This window comes from Balaenoptera ricei, chromosome 5 (assembly GCF_028023285.1).
Source record: "Balaenoptera ricei isolate mBalRic1 chromosome 5, mBalRic1.hap2, whole genome shotgun sequence".
Lineage (NCBI taxonomy): Eukaryota > Metazoa > Chordata > Mammalia > Artiodactyla > Balaenopteridae > Balaenoptera > Balaenoptera ricei.
This window is the reverse complement of record NC_082643.1, coordinates 109,240,129-109,258,230: the sequence shown is the minus strand read 5'-3', so window position 1 is coordinate 109,258,230 and position 18,102 is coordinate 109,240,129. Positions and strand designations below refer to the sequence as shown.

Here is an 18,102-nt window from a genome sequence, read left to right as displayed (position 1 = left end):
ATATGCCTCCAACTTTTTCAAATATGGCCTTACTGGCTTAATTTTTTCCATAAATTTTCTACAGTCTTCCTCAATATTGCAATTTATAATTAGAAACTTGAAATTGTGAGCATCTTCAATTGCGTTTTCTCTGCAAGCTGTAATAATTTAAATGTTTTAGATTAATTTTTGCTTATAGGAAAGTTGCAAAAATAGCACCAGTAGTTTCCAAATGTCCCTCACTTGTCTTCCCCAGTGTTAACATCTTACATCACCATAGTACAATTGTCAGCAAAAGGAAATGAACTTGCTGTAATACTATTAACTAAACTGAATACCTTGCTTGGATTTTGACACTAATGTCCTTTTACTGTTCTAGAGTCTATTCAGGCTCCCACTTGCATTTATTTGTTAGTCCTCCTTAGTCTTCTGCAGTCTTTAAGAGTTCCTCAGTCTTACCTTGTCTTTAATGACCTTGGCACTTTAGAACAGTGTTGGTCAGTTATTTTGTTGAGTGTCCCTCACTTGAGTTTGCTGCTGTCTAAGGTTTTCTCATGACTGGACACGAGAGCACATATTTTGGACAAAAGTACCACAGATATGATGTTGTGTCCCCCTCAGTGCATTGTATCACAAGGCTCATGATGTGAATGTGTGTTATTTCCTGATACTGCTGATCTTGATTACTCACTTGGTTAACGTAGTCTTTGCCTGGTTTCTCACTGAAAAGTTACCATCTTTCCCTTTGAGGTTAATACTTACTTAGGAGACTCTTTGAAACTATGAAAATAAATTTCTCCTCAAACTTTCATCCACTAAATCTAGCATCGATCAGTGGATTTTTCTGTAACAATTATGACTATATTATTTACCTAATGGTAATTTTCTATTTTCTTCTTTCCTTCTATATTTATTCATTGAAATTTACTGTAAGGAAGAGCTTTCCTTTCTCCTCATTTATTTATATCCGTATGGACTCTATTTTATTCTATGGGCTAAAATCCAATACTAGCATTATTTATTTGGCTGCTCAAATATATAAACCATAATACTTTTAATTGTGAAAATACTCTCCTCCTAGGACAGAGACACCTAATAAGCTCAGAGAAAATTCTACTAAATGGAAGATATTAAAATTCTGATTATATATCTCTCTATATTAAAATGTATAAATATTTGAGCGTAAATATTTTCAAAGCTATTGTCTTCTTGCCTCCATTTTGATTTTTCCTTTCTTTCTTTTTGCAAAATAAAGCTCATCAAATAAGTTGTTTCTATTCATGATTTTTGAATATTTTTCCAAATATAGATATTGTAAAATCTGGTACAGGATATAACTTTATCCTATTAAACAGGAGCTCTGTCTAAAGCTTCTTTTCATAAGTCAAGTCTTCCAAAATACAATTTAAAAATTTCAAAATTAAATCTTTTACACAGTATGAACTCTCACTGTTTAATTATTTTTAAGCTAATTCCTTGTTTTCATAGGGATAAATTTCAGTGTCTTCCCATCTGCAGTTTTGTTTTCAATAACTGCAATTATAAAGACTAAAAAGCTGAAGTTACTTTTCTGTCTGTTTGTTGAATATCTTAGCTAAAGACTTCTAGCTGATTTTGAACAAAATGCAATTTCTAAAAGCTGATTAGTGACCAACACCAAAAAAAGTGTGCATATCCTCTAAATATTATATACAGTTCACTCTAATTTTTGTATATGTAAAACTATGTGTGAATTTTGACTACATTTGAATTAATAGAATATCACGGCGTTACTACATATGCACCACAATCAATCCCAAGCACATTTCTGCTCCATAGATTTCTTACTTTAGTAAGAGCATTCTTTTACTGTGATGCTCCACCAAAATCTGTATTCATATTATAATTTGCATTCATAAATTTAATTTTTAAAGTTATAGTAGCATTTACAATACAGTCAGAAAATTCACCTTTGACACAATAACCTTCCAAAAGCTTTTCTTTGATTCTGTGAATTGGATTAAACATTTTGAATCAGAATTGGAATTAATTGATTTTCTGTTTAATTCATCTGCTCACACTATTATAAAACTGTCATAATTTAACTGTTTGCAAAATCTTCTGCTAATGGTGTCAACTCATTAATAGCCATTGCTCACAGGCCCAAGGAAACTTGGAATTAAAAATGAGAGAAATTAACTTAGGATAACTGTCATTTGACACAAGTGAAGCCAAGATGCATGGAGTGATATGTACTTGGGCTTAAAGGTATAGGTCAGATTTCAACAAGTAGGTTCAGGTTGGGAAGAAGGTTCCAAGTGGAAGTAGCAGCATGAACAAAAGCATGGACAGCAAATGCCAAGTGCCAAGTACAATCAGTCCTCCACATCCACAGGTTTCTCATCCACTGATTCAACTAACCTCAGATAGAAAATATTCAGAAAGAAAAAATCCAGAAAGTTCCAAAAAGCAAAACTTGAATTTTCAGGCACCAGCAACTATTTATATAGCATTTACATTGTGTTAGGTATTATAAGTAATCTATAGATGATTTAAAGTATACGGGAGGTTTGCATAGATGATATGCAAATACCACACCATTTTATATAAGGGACTTGAGTATCCGAGGATTTTGGTATCCAAGAAGGTCCTAGAACCAATCCCTGTGGATACAGAGGGACTACTGTATGTTTTAAAATAACGAGCATGTTTTTTTAAGAATAATGACTAACTTTTGATGTAGATGTTGCTACTTCTTCTGCAGATTTCTGTCTTCTGATTGTCTTATGGGTCAGTGACAGCATTAATGACCCCCTTGTGAATGGTATTTTGTGTGTTATATGTTGACCATCAACTTTCTTGAGAAATAAAAAATCAATACTTAATTTTTATTAAATGTGCATACATTAAACCCTTAACTTTTGAAAGGGTTTATTGCAAAATAAGATAAGCATAACCAGACAATAAAAAGGTGATAGATTTATATCAAACAATAAATAACCAAACTACTGTAGCAACAGCATCCACATACTCTGTAGCAGGACAGTTCAGCCGCCACTTCCCACACATATTTCACTTGCACTTAATCTTTAATTCCCTACATGTCCCACTAAGCCCATTGACTGTCACCCTTGTGGCTTCCTGCCTCCCACTGCTCATGGCATGGGCCACCCAGCATGGGTCATGACATCACTAGCTGTTGCACTTTGGACAGCAGGATTTGTAGCATCAAATACATCTCCCACCACCATCAAAACAGGAAGCAGCTAGCTGTTGCTAGCTGCTCATGCCCAAAGTCATCATTTTATCAGCCAGTACCCTGTATGCCGTACTTCTAAGGAAGATGTAAGCACTGTTGAGACTAGAAAGGTCGGGAAAGGAGAGATGGGCTCTCTTTCAGAGGTTACCATGTGAGAACTCTGGCAAATGCACCTGCCTCTTACACTCTGCTAAGAGAGGCCACGTCAGAAATTGAAGTATGATATAGAGGTCTTACCAAATCTCTTGTGATGCAACTATTAATAATGATCCTCCTCTTAAAAGGAGAAAATCCAGGACAAATGCTAAACTGGACTGAATGCTTGAATAGGCTAAAACCAGAATGTTCTAGGCAAATCAGGATACATGGCTCCTTAAACCTGGAATTTCTTTTGACTCCAGCAAATACAACCAACCCCTATATTTTGTTTGTGCTTTTTTCCACATTTCTCTTGAATCTGACCCCGTTTTCTATTCTCACATTATCCACCTTAGCCTAGATGCTTGTTACCACATGGCTAAATTATCAATAATAACATATTTACTCATTTTCTCCTTCCATCCATTCTCTTCATACCTACTATAGTTTCCTTTCTCCAGAAACTTTTGTGTCTCATTACATCCTTGCTGAAAAAAATTTTAATGGCTCCTCATTACCTGCAGAGTAATTTCCAAACTTGGATTCCAAGTATGGTCTGTCCCTATTCTATACTTACAGATTCATTTCTCACTCCTCCCTTACACGAGTCCTTCACTCCAGCTTGACTTGGTCACTCACCATTTCCTAAACACTTGGCACTTCCTCTCCATGGTTTTGTTCATGCTGTTACTTCTACTTAGTCTTCCCAATCTGGACCTCACTTGCTGAAATCTGACCTATACTTTAAGCCCAAGTAACATCTTTAAGAATTCTTCTCTGATTCCCCATCTAGAAGTAGTCTCTTTATCCCCTGAAGTTCTGCAATAGTGTAGAAAATACTCTGATGATGTATTACACAAGTGTCTTCAATTCAAGGGGTTATTTGCAAACTTTTGGAGGAAACGTGATCTCTTTCATCTTTTAATCCCTAATAATGTCACACAACACCTTAATTATTGTACACGCTGCTGCTTGATAACTATTCATTGAGTGAATAAATAAATGAATGGCCAATGAATCCACACTAGAGTGATAATGAAGAGTCCTTCCTTTAGAAATTATTTTCGCAATTTTTTGGAAACTATATAAGTCAGCTTGGGCTATCATAACAAAATAACATAGATTGAGTGGCTTAAGCAACAGACATTTATTTCTCACAGTTCTGGAGACTGGGAAGTCCAAGATCAAGCTGCCAGCAGATTCAGTTCCTGATGAGGACTTCCTTCCTGGCTTGCAGACAGCTGCCTTCTGGAGTCCTTACATGGTGGAGAGGGAACTCTGGTATCTCTTTCTCTCCTTATAAGGACACTAATTCCATCATAGATCAACCCCCTCATCACTTCATCTAAATATGAAGTCCCTCCCTAAGGTCTCACCTCCTAATACCATCATGTCAGGTGTTAGAGCTTTAACATATGAATTTGAGGGGAACACAAACATTTCATATATAATCGCAAGAAATGACTGAATTTAAACCTGTCAGTGGGAGAATCTTTTTGAGTGGGCTGGCCTTTGAGCATGTAAAATACTACAAATAGCCAGGTTGTTTCACCTTTGTATAAGATCAGCTTTGCTTATTAAACTTTGGGCCTTCCTTAAATATGAAACAAAATCAATTTCATGCCATTTTTATACTCTGATTCCCATTAACAAACAAAGACATAATGAGGATGAATAAAGATATAAGGTGTAAATGTGTGTTTGTGTCTCTGTGTGCGTCTCAAAGAAAGGATCCACATCAAACCAATAACAGTGGTTACTTAAGGGGATGTTAGTCACATTGGAGGGGTGAATTACGCTGTGTACTCCAGAACTGTTTTAATATTTTGTAATGAGCATATATTGAGTATTATGTGTAAAATAGAAAAATGATTACAACACATTTTAAAGAATTCTTAGCCTCCATGGCACTGTGTCTGTGATATCTTGGTTGCGGCAGCTGCCTTCAAGTTCACAACACAATATTCCCTTTGAAGCTCCCAAGAATCATCGCACATACTGCTGCTTAATAGCTATTCACTGGGTGAATAAATAAATGAATGGCCAATGAATGGAGAAAATGGAGAGAACAAAAATTTGAGCCAACACTTTTCCAGTAATTTCTTTATATTTTTTTTCAAAATCTTATCAGAGTGAGAAAATAATCTATGACTGTCTAGAAACATATTTGGAAAGCAAATAATACAGAGAAAAAAGGAAAAGCATGGAAAAAGTAGTTGTTAAGTGTTTGAATGATCGTATAAACTTTCCATGCAAAAAATTACAATCCAAAAATCAATGGATTCCTAATCATATGATGAATAAGAGACATTGTGACTACAATCAGTAAAGCTATTAATGTATTTAAGTGTTTAATTCTTTAAGAATCAAGTAAGTGTTAGCCATAAAAGCAAATGAGAGAACATCTGGAAGGCAAAGAGGTTGAAAGATTGGAAATTAAAAAGCAAATGGTGTGCTTAGTGCTACTGAGGGACTGCAGCAAATGGATATAAACTCGTTTGAAAATAAATACAGAGTTTGTATAATTACAATGAGCCTGAAGATGGGTTTAGCATTTATATATCTCCTGGGAATCTTGGTGAGTCAGAAACATAAAACCAAAGCAACGGGAGGCCATTAAAATATTATTTCCTGTCATATTGGAGAACTCGAGAAGAGAATAAACATACCGATTACTTGCATGGCCGGTTCCACGTCTGTCGTGGCCTCTTCCAACAATGACAGCAGCTTGGCTGATATCTGACGCACCGACTCAATGTTGCTAAACAAGCTATCCACGTCCAGCTGATCAACCTGAAGAAACACAAACACTGAGCACCAGCTGATGGAAGGAGATGCACAGTCTTTAGGATGTTTTCTCCTGCTAAACCGTAAGCGTTTTATATGCCAGCCCATGCTGTTTCCATCAACCGTTTCTGTAAACATTCTTATTTGGTATTTCCAGAGGAAATGTGCAGTTTTTCATGCAAGAAGTTGGATGGTGCATCTGTTGTTACCTCCCTCTTTTTCTTTATTTTGACTAAGTTTTAATGAGTTGAGTGTACATCTACATATTCCTGTAAGAACCACAGTGTGAAGAAGATTTGGGCTCCCTAATTAGCATTTTATTAACTGCCCTCTATGAGGGTATGTACTAGTGCATATGCATTTAGAACGCCTTACTGCTTATACAGCAGAAGTCAGAACTTACTCTGTGTAAGTGACTATTTTCAAAGCTGTTTTAAAACCACAGATGTTCTCAAAGTGATGACAAGTAGATTTGCTGAGTTGTTTCCTGCTTTTTTTTTTCTAAAAGAAATGTGAATGGAAATCTTCACCAAACGTATTCTACTAATTAAAGATACATCATATTTTATAACTTGATGCATACCCACAAAAACCAATGTAATCATTCCTAGATTTTATAGCTGGTGTTTATAATAATTTATTCATTCACCCATCCTTTCACTAAATAATTCCTGAAGTCCTTCTATGTACCAAGAATCGTAGTAGAGACCAAACTCTGTCACAGGCATTGGATGATTTGTAGAGGGTTGGCCAACGATCCTAAGCCATCCAAGAAGAGTATGATGAGCTATGTGCCCAGATTTTGCTGGATCTTACTCAATATCTTTCTCCTGAGTTTAAGTCAGATCTCCTTTCATAATCAAACAGTGTCTAGTGGGTCATGAACAGCTTGGCCCAGGCTCCACTGGGTTGCCACAGGGAATAGGAGCAGGTGCCTTTTATTCATGACTTATTGTGCATGAGGTCATAGGTGGATAACCAAGTCATCAATAATCGTCATGGAGAAGCTTCAGAGATGAAAAGCAGAGTTACTGGTCCAAAACGAGGTTGGCAAAATTAGGGGTGAGAGAGAGACAGGGAGTTCAGCTAAAGATCAGAAAAAAGGAGCGAAGAAATTAAGGGAAATTGGGCACAAGGTATATAGGATAAGAGACAGACCTGGAAGAATTCTGGAGATGAAGGTCAACAACTGCAGCTTCTTTTTTTAGGCTCTCAGCTAGCTCTATTTAGGAGTGGGGGAGTGTCGTGGTCCGAATGCGGGTTGGAAAAGAATTTCCACACATAAGGCAAAATGTAAAGAAGACAGAATTTATTAGAGGGAAGGGTCGCTGCTGGAACAGCAGGCCGACTTCCTAGTAGTCTGGGAAAGTCCAGCCCAAACATGTGCTATTGATCACTTTTTATAGCCAGAAAACAAAAGAATGGTTCGAGGTGAAAATTTCGACTGATTGGTCGAGGCACATATACCTTCCTTCTATAGGGTTGGAGTGGGACAGGACATATGCCTTTCCTTATTTGGGACAGGTCCCGTTGCCCAGGTGGGCGTCGCCCAGGTGGGCGCAGGGATTTCGTAACCATCGCAACATGGTGAGGAGGGCGATTAGGAGTCCGGTAGGGGGTGTGACGCTGAAACTTTTTCAGGCAGGGTCGTCCTTTGTCCTTGAAGCACCATTGTCCTTGGAGCACCACAGGGCGGAGGCAGGCTGCTCATTATTTTTTTATCCCGTCCTTTTTTGACATTGACCCCATTCTTGACGTTGTTCCCCATACTGGACATGGCTATTATTTTGATCAGGGTGTTCTGTTATTCAACATGGAAGCAATACGTCACATTGTACCTTGTTTAAAATTTTGTGACTGTGTCAGTTGTTTCCTATGCAATATAGTCTGGCTGGATATATGTCCTTCAACCATCTTGGGAAATTCCTCACCTTCCTGTCATCAGTCTGGTTCTCAAGAAAACTCCCAGCCTCATTTGTAATCAAATTCTGTGTGATTGTATGTAGTGGGTTTATTTATAGGACTACACAACTTTTTTTTTCAGTTTTTTAAATGTATTCTGAAATTATCTATATATTCATACCTCATTAGTAATAATTCAATCGTTATTAGCTCTTAGGGTCTTTAACCCAGTATCTCACAAAATGTTTCTTTGTTAAGCACTCATTCTAACAGGATAGGGCACACATGGCTCTTCTGCCTAAAATCTATGGATTTTCAAGACTTCTAATTTCTGTATTAGTAAGTATGTTTAGTATTATAGATACAAAGTATCTAAAAGGCAGATAACAGTTATATGGCTCTTTTTGTTTATCATAATTTTAAATGGCTCAAATGCCACATATCTCTGAGTACCACTGATTTAACACATTATTTTCTTTATGTATTGGGTATTAATTAAATCACAAAGGCATAACTTTGCATAGTGCAAAATATGTTTTACAAAAGTTTTGTATGAGTCAAATTTTTCTAGATTGATTTATTTTAGATGTGCTAGTTTAATATTTTTTAAAATCATATTTTGAAATGAATCCTTCTAAAGTATAAAATTTCATCCCTAATTTACTTGCTTTGTAAGCAAGTAGTTCATATGGTGTACCCTATTATTATTACATTTTGTTGTGGAATCTTCATTCTGAGGAACTTCATATTTATTATATCATATACAATTCCATCTTCTCTGTAAAATATGAACCAGTTTGAAGATAGGGAAACTCATGCAGAGTGAAGAGAGGTGCCATGCCCCAAATTATGAAGTTCAAGACAGAGCTGGAGCTGGAAACTGACCTTTTAGTCCTATTTCATAGTCCATTACCAGCAATAACTAATAATAGAATACTTTGCCATCTATGTTTGAATTTTTTAGTTTGTTCCTGAGTTTTTCGCTAGGTTTTCAGTTCTACAATTTATTTCTCAAGGTCAGAATCCTGTATATTTGTCTAATTTATATTTTAAATTCATTTAGCAAGGATCTAATTCTGTATTCTATCTATAATCTTAGTGCAATGCCACAAATACTAAATAACAAAAGCATAGGTTTTGATTTCTTTTCTTTCTGAAGGACAGAAAGGATTAAAACATCAGTTGGCCTGGTTTCAATCACCTGTATCACCACAGGCCCATGGGGATTCTGTGAATCATGAAATGAATTCACATTTAGTCACTGATATGCCAAGGAACAAATGTCTCATCCAAATAGGCTTTTAAAACTGGTAGATGATTTTCTAACTATTGATGTAAATTCAAGGAAGCATTTATATACATTTATTAATTATTTACTAGAAATGGGCAATACTCAGCTTAGGTTGAGTTATATTTTAAATGAAAATAAATTCATTTTTTTGTAAAAAGATTTCTTTTAAGTATACATTATTCTAAGCAAAGTCAATATATAATAATTTGAAAGTACAAAACAGAGAAATTAAAGGTCAGTATTTTGGGTGGCAATTTAATTCTTTGCTTCACAAAAGTATTCACAGGATATACTTCATATAGCAAGTTCCCATTGCATTTAAATAATTTCTGATCTTACAGTTGTATGTATACAAAACTACCAAGGCACAAATGTCTAAGTAAAAGAAAACACACCTATAAAACTTTATCAATTCAGAGACTGTAGTAATCACTGGTATTGGATTACTCTGTTACCACCAGCACCTTATACTCACTGTTTTCAAAAGCTTTCGTTGCATTTTCCTGCATTCACATCCCAGCCCAAGGTCTTCCCTTTGCTTACAAACGCTTTGCCCCCAAATAACTTAAAACATTCTACCCATCTGAAATGGAATATGGTAATGGTAGTGTCTGTCCAGTAGTTTTGCCCATCTTTCTGTCCTTTCTGTTGCTTTTTTGGGAGAAGCCACAGCTCCCCAGCTCTACCTGATCTGGTGGAATTGTCACTCGTGGTGCCTGACCCCTCCCTACTCCCTCCAGTGGTGGGCATGTGACCTGCTGGCCACAGCAATTGGCCTAGGATGACAGGTGCCAAAGCATAGCAAATGAGAAGCTTCACTGATTTTTTAAAATGGTTGTTGGGAAACAGAAGGGCCTGGATTGTCAGCCCTAAATATGTAAATTTTTGTCTTCAGCAGTCATCTTTGTGGAGAGCTTGACTGTAGTAAAGTCAACACAGAGAGGGAAGCTAAGTGTGACATCGTCATGTGAGCTCCTGGGTCTACCTTGCCTAAACCAAGACATCCTTATTACAGAAGGTAATAAACGGCCTTTTCTTTTTTTTTTTTAAACCATAATGTATTTTATTTTATTTTATTTAATAGATCTTTATTGGAGTATAACTGCTTCACAATACTGCGCTATCCTCTGTCTCACAACAAAGTGAATGAGCCACATGCACACATAAATCCCCATATCCCCTCCCCCTTGAGCCTCCCTCCCACCTTCCCTATCCCACTCCTCTGGGTCCTCGCAAAGCACCACGCTGATCTCCCTGTGCTATGCAGCTGCTTCCCACTAGCTATTTATTTTACATTTGGTAGTATATATATATGTCAATGCTACTCTCACTTTGCCCCAGCTTCCCCCTCCCCTCCGTGTCCTCAAGTTCATTCTCTATATCTACATCTTTATTCCTGCCCTGCCACTAGGTTCATCAGTACCTTTTTCTTTTTTAAATTTAGGTTCCATATATAAGTGTGAGCATATGAATTCTCTTTCTGACTTACTTCACTCTGTATGACAGACTCTAGGTCCATGCACCTCACTACAAATAACTCAGTTTCGTTTCTTTTTACAGCTGAGTAATATTCCACTGTATATATGTGCCACATCTTCTTTATCCATTCATCTGTCGATGGACACTTAGGTTGCTTCCATGTCCTGGCTATTGTAAACAGTGCTGCAATGAACGTTGTGGTACCTGACTCTGTTTTTTTTTTTTTTTAATCAGTCATCAATTTTATACACATCACTGTATACATGTCAATCCCAATCGCCCAATTCAGCACACCACCATCCCCACCCCACCGGGGTTTTCCCACCTTGGTGTCCATACGTTTGTTCTCTACATCTGTGTCTCAACTTCTGCCCTGCAAACTGGTTCATCTGTACCATTTTTCTAGGTTCCACATACATGCGTTAATATACAATATTTGTTTTTCTCTTTCTGACTTACTTTACTCTGTATGACAGTCTCTAGATCCATCCACACCTCAACAAATGACTCAACTTCATTCCTTTTCATGGCTGAGTAATATTCCATTGTATATATGTACCAAATCTTCTTTACCCATTCGTCTATTGATGGACATTTAGGTTGCTTCCATGACCTGGCTATTGTAAATAGTGCTGCAATGAACATTGGGGTGCATGTGTCTTTTTGAATTACGGTTTTCTCTGGGTATATGCCCAGTAGTGGGATTGCTGGATCATATGGTAATTCTATTTTTAGTTTTTTAAGGAACCTCCAAATTGTTCTCCATAGTGGCTGTATCAATTTACATTCCCACCAACAGGGCAAGAGGGTTCCCTTTTCTCCACACCCTCTCCAGCATTTGTTGTTTGTAGATTTTCTGATGATGCCCATTCTAACTGGTGTGAAGTGATACCTCATTTTAGTTTTGATTTGCATTTCTCTAATAATTAGTGATGTTGAACATCCTTTCATGTGTTTGTTGGCGATCTGTATATCTTTGGAGAAATGTCTATTTAGGTCTTCTGCCCATTTTTTGATGGGGTTGTTTGTTTTTTTCATATTGAGCTGCATGAGCTGCTTGTAAATTTTTGAGATTAATCCTTTGTCAGTTGTTTCATTTGCAAATATTTTCTCCCATTCTGAGGGTTGTCTTTTTGTCTGCTTTATGGTTTCCTTGCTGTGCAAAAGCTTTTAAGTTTATTAGGTCCCATTTGTTTATTTTTGTTTTATTTCCATTTCTCTAGGAGGTGGGTCAAAAAGGATCTTGCTGTGATTTATGTCATAGAGTGTTCTGCCTATATTTTCCTCTAAAGGTTTTATAGTGTCTGGCCTTACATTTAGGTCTTTAATCCATTTTGAGTTTATTTTTGTGTATGGTGTTAGGGAGTGTTCTAATTTCATTCTTTTACATGTAGCTGTCCAGTTTTCCCAGCACCACTTATTGAAGAGTCTGTCTTTTCTCCAATGTATATTCTTGCCTCCTTTATCAAAAATAAGGTGACCATATGTGTGTGGGTTTATCTCTGGGCTTTCTGTCCTGTTCCATTGATCTATGTTTCTGTTTTTGTGCCAGTACCATACTGTCTTGATTACTGTAACTTTGTAGTATAGTCTGAAGTCAGGGAGCCTGATTCCTCCAGCTCCATTTTTCTTTCTCAAGATTGCCTTGGCTATTCGGGGTCTTTTGTGCTTCCATACAAATTGTGAAATTTTTTGTTCTAGTTCTGTGAAGAATGCCATTGGTAATTTGATTGGGATTGCATTGAATCTGTAGATTGCTTTGGGTAAAATTCAAGCTACTTGGAATTTTACTTGTTGCCTCTAACCAACAGGGGACTAATACACTTCTCTTTATTTCTAGCCAAAATCTCACTTCCTCTAAGAAAACTTTCTTGCTCCCTTGGTTGGAATGAACCTCTCCCTCTCCTATGCTTCCACGACTCTTGCTTTGATTACCCAATGCTTACATTGAAGCCTATTTTATACATATGAGTTATTTATTAATTTATCTGTCTTTATGTAAAAACTGTGAGTCCCTCCAGGACATTGTCTTTGTGAGTTATTTGAATACGACCCTGTGTCTAATACAGTGCAAGGCTCACACCTAGCACTCAATAAAAGTTTGACAGTTTGAATTGAATTGAATCACTATAATTCAAATGATCTATTTTGTCTGTGGGAGCCATCAATAAATGTTCTTGTTCTTTACTGGGCTCTGAATAACAAGTATGAGGAAATCAAAAGTGGTTTAAAGAAAAAAATCAAAATCACCTAATTTCGTTGTTCAGAATATCACATTAAGTGGATATTTGATAATTTTCTGCTTAATTTTATCTACAGAGACAAACTGTTGTGCTCAGTTTGGCTGTTAGTATACTGAAGATTTGCTGACAAAGGCTCCACTTCCCCCTTCGTTTACACTTGGGAAACCCCTGTTTACTGTATTCTGCTTAATGAGCCTTGGGACACTCATCCTAAACCTAGTCACAGACAGGAATCACCAAACATTCTTAGGTATTGTGCAGACCCCAACCACAAACACCTTTAAAAGTGGACATTGAAAAGAAGCTAAGAAACAAACTAAAAAAAAAATAAGCTATTTTCATAAAAGTAGTTCATGTTTATTGTAGAAAATTAAAGATAGGTAGCTAAGTAAAAGAAAGAAAATACAATTGCATATTATTCTACCACACAGAAATAACCATTGATATTGTGAGGTATGTCCTGCTTAATTGTTGTTCTCTCTCTGTGTGTGTACATCTGTACAACAGATTTATATACTTCAAATAATGTTTTAAAATTTTAGTTTTTTTAACTTAGCATAACATGAACATCTTTTCATGTCATTAATTTTCCACAATTGCAACATTTTTTTTTTCACGTTTTTTTTTTTAAATTATTAATTAATTAATTTATTTATTTATTTTTGGCTGTGTTGGGTCTTCGTTTCTGTGCGAGGGCTTTCTCTAGTTGTGGCAAGCGGGGGCCACTCTTCATCGCGGTGCGCGGGCCTCTCACTATCGCGGCCTCTCGTTGCGGAGCACAGGCTCCAGATGCGCAGGCTCAGTAGTTGTGGCTCACGGGCCTAGTTGCTCCGTGGCATGTGGGATCTTCCCAGACCAGGGCTCGAACCCGTGTCCCCTGCATTGGCAGGCAGATTCTCAACCACTGCGCCACCAGGGAAGCCCCACAATTGCAACATTTTAAATGTCAATATTATGTGGAAATACTGTAGTCTAATTAACCAGTCATTAAATATTTGAAATCTAGATAAATTGCCTTTTTCACTATTATAAGCAGCTCTCCTGGCTAAAACCTGTTCACACCTATGATTATTTACTTATGAAATTAGGAAATAAGTGTAATTGTTGAGCTAAAGTTATTAATGTTTCTTAAGGCTTTTAACAAGTCTTGGTAAATTGTACCAGCAAATACAAACATTATTTTCTTCTAATAACCAATGCATTAAAAACCCTCAGCTGGATATTACTGCCCTGACCTCAATTTGGAAATACGTTTTTAAGCTTCTAATTTGATGATCAAAATCACAGAACTTTAATGTTCCAGACATATATACAACAACTGTAGAAGAAGTAAGAAAATAAATAACATTGCTTTTGAGGACCATGGTGATTCCCACCAACCAAACTCTTCTCTGGAAATTGTTTCTAGAAAAGACTTCAGTATTTCTGTTTGGTATGGTTTGGCAGTAAGTCTAGACTCAATATAGCGTCCAATTTTGGACCCTATATTAGAATTCATATAGGAGAAATCCACCTTGGACATCATCTGACTCAGTCTAACAAAACCTGGGTCCCATCTATCCTTTCTATATGGCACTTCCATGCACAGCATTGTGGTGAGACCTGGATGTATTCACTAAGTTAGTTTGCTCCATTATTAATGTTGAAACCTAAAAGAGCAATGATATTAAGATTTTAACTGTAACAAGTAAGGTGAGAGTGGAGGAATGGTGAAAATGTGTTAAAAAAAAAAAAAAAACAACCCTAGGAAGTGGGGACCCAATGGGGATGTTATGAGAGGGAAGAATCAGTTCTAGTTTTATTTTTTAGTGAGGCAACTGAGGAGAGGATGGCTTGTGAGACAGAAATTGCAGCAAGTGGGAAAAGAGGATGTTGGCAGAAGGCCCTGGCACCCACAGGGCTAGGATAATTATCTAATTACGATGGCATTCACTCAGACAGTTGGCTTCTAGATTACAAAGCTTTTCAGGGTAAACTAGCCATTATTTCATCAGTTTTCTCTAAACTACTGATTTGTCTGTGTGAAATTTCCTGCTGTGAAGCTAGATTCTAAACTGGCTAATTGAGTCAGACTGCAAGTTGAATCAATATCACAGCTAGACAGCAAGTCTTTTAACCAATCGTGCAGCTAAATGCCCAAGTAGGGGGAACCTTCAAGATGGCGGAGGAATAAGACATGGAGATAACCTTCCTCCCCACAAATACATCAAAAATACATCTACATGTGGAACAACTCCTACAGAACACCTACTGAATGCTGGCAGAAGACCTCAGACTTCCCAAAAGGCAAGAAACACCCCACGTACCTGGGTAGGGCAAAAGAAAAAAGAAAAAACAGAGACAAAAGAATAGGGATGGGACCTGCACCTCTGGGAGGGAGCTGTGAAGGAGGAAAAGTTTCCACACACTAGGAAGCCCCTTCACTGGCGGAGACGGGCAGTGGGCAGCAGGCGAGAAGCTTCGGAGCCACGGAGGAGAGCGCAGCAACAGGGGTGCGGAGGGCAAAGCGGAGAGATTCCCGCACAGAGGATCAGTGCCGACCAGCACTCAGCAGCCCGAGAGGCTTGTCTGCTCACCTGCCGGGGTGGGCAGGGGCTGGGAGCTGAGGCTCGGGCTTCAGAGGTCAGATCCCAGGGAGAGGACTGGGGTTGGTTGCGTGAACACAGCCTGAAGGGGGCTAGTGCGCCACAGCTAGCTGGGAGGGAGTCTGGGAAAAAGATTGGACCTGCCTAAGAGGCAAGAGACCATTGTTTCGGTGTGCGCAAAGAAAGGGGCTTCCTTCCCCATCTGCCCAAAGAAGGCAGAGCACCGCCTAACGAGCTCCAGAGACAGGTGTGAGCTCAGGCTATCAGCTCACATCCCAGAGACGGGCATGAAACGCTAATGCTGCTGCTGCAGCCACCAAAAAATCTGTGTGCAAGCACAGGTCACTCTCCACACCTCCCCTCCTGGGAGCCTGTGCGGCCCGCCAGTGCCACGGTCCGGTGATCCAGGGACAAGTTCCCCGGGAGAACACACGGCGCGCCTCAGGCTGTTGCAACATCATGTCGGCCTCTGCTGCCACGCCACAGGCTCGCCCCGCATTCCAATTATAACTACATTACCCCTCCCTCCCCCCAGCATGAGTGATCCAGAGCCCCCTAATCAGCCACTGCTTTAACCGCATCCTGTCTGGGCGGGAACAGATGCCTGAGGGCGACCTACACGCAGAGGTGGGGTCATAACCAAAGCTGAAACCCAAGAGCTGTGCAAACAAAGAAGAGAAAGGGAAATTTCTCCATGCACCCTCAGGAGCAGCGGATTAAATCCCCACAATCAATTTGGTGTACCCTGCATCTGTGGAATACCTGGATAGACAACAAAGCATCCCAAAATTGAAGCGGTGGAATTTGGGAGCAACTGTAGACTTGGGGTTTTCTGTCTGTGACTGACTTGTTTCTGATTTTTATGTTTACCTTAGTATAGTTTTAAGTGTTTGTTATCATTGGTGGATTCGTTTATTGGTTTGGTTGCTCTCTTCTTATTTTTTATTATTATACTTCTTACATTTTTTTATTTTAAATAATTTTATTTTATTTATATTTATTTATTTTATTATTTATTTATTTATTTATTTTTTCTCCCTTTTCTTCTCAGCTGTGTGGCTCACAGGGTCTTGGTGCTCTGGCCTGGTGTCAGGCCTGAGCCTCTGAGGCAGGAGAGCCGAGTTCAGGACATTGGACCACCAGAGAACTACAGCCCAACATAATATCAATCAGTAAGACCTCTCCCAGAGATCTCCATCTCAACGCTGAGACCCAGCTCCACCCAACAACCAGCAACCTACAGTGCTGGACACCCTATGCCAAACAACTACCAGGACAGGAACACAACCCCACCCATTAGCAGAGAGGATGCCTAAAATCATACTAAGTTCACAGACAACCCAAAACACAGCACCAGACATAGCCCTGCCCACCAGAAAGACAAGATCCATCCCCACCCACCAGAACACAGGCACCAGTCCCCTCCACCAGGAAGCCTACACAACCCATTGAACCAACCTTACACACTGGGGGCAGACACAAAAAACAACAGGAACTACAAACCTGCTGCCTGGGAAAAGGAGACCCCAAACAGTAAGTTAAGCAAAATGAGAAGACAGAGAAACACACAGCAGATGAAGGAGCAAGGTAAAACCCCACCAGAGCAAACAAATAAAGAGGAAACAGGCAGTCTACCTGAAAAATAATTCAGAGTAATGATAGTAAAGATGATCCAAAATCTTGGAAATAGAATGGAGAAAATACAAGAAATGTTTAACAAGGACCTAGAAGAACTAAAGAGCAAACAAACAATGATGAACAACACAATAAATGAAACTAAAAATTCTCTCGAAGGAATCAATAGAAGAATAACTGAGGCAAAAGAATAGATAAGTGACATGTAAGATAAAATCGTGGAAATAACTGCTGCAGAGCAGAATAAAGAAAAAAGAATGAAAAGAACTGAGGACAGTCTCAGAGACCTCTGGGACAACATTAAACACAGCAACATTCGAATTATAGGGGCCCCAGAAGAAGAAGATAAAAGGAGAGGGTCTGAGAAAATGTTTGAAGAGATTATAGTTGAAAACTTCCTTAACATGGGAAAGGAAATAAACAAGTCCAGGAAGCACAGAGAGTCCTATACAGGATAAATCCAAGGAGAAACATGCAAGACACATGTGAATTAAACTATCAAAATTAAATATGAAGAAAAAATATTAAAAGCAGCAAGGGAAAAGCAACAAATAACATGCAAGGGAATCACCATAAGGTTAACAGCTGATCTTTCAGCAGAAAATCTGCAGGCCAGAAGGGAGTGGCAGGACATATTTAAAGCGATGAAAGGGAAAAGCCTACAACCAAGATTACTCTACCCAGCAAGGATCTCATTCAGATTCGACAGAGAAATTGAAACCTTTACAGACAAGCAAAAGCTAAGAGAATTCAGCACCACCAAACCAGCTTTACAGCAAATGCTAAAGGAACTTCTCTAGGCAGGAAACACAAGAGAAGGAAAAG

At 38.4% G+C, this 18,102-nt stretch overlaps 1 protein-coding gene across 1 annotated transcript in view; it reads right to left on the bottom strand.

Annotated features, from left to right (window-relative positions):
* Nucleotides 1-18,102, bottom strand: part of ARHGEF38 (Rho guanine nucleotide exchange factor 38) — a 164,889-nt gene that overhangs the window by 69,073 nt on the left and 77,714 nt on the right. The window contains exon 3 of the mRNA XM_059924208.1: nt 6,025-6,148. Coding sequence (XP_059780191.1) covers nt 6,025-6,148 — 124 coding nt within the window. The remainder of the gene's footprint in view (nt 1-6,024; nt 6,149-18,102) is intronic.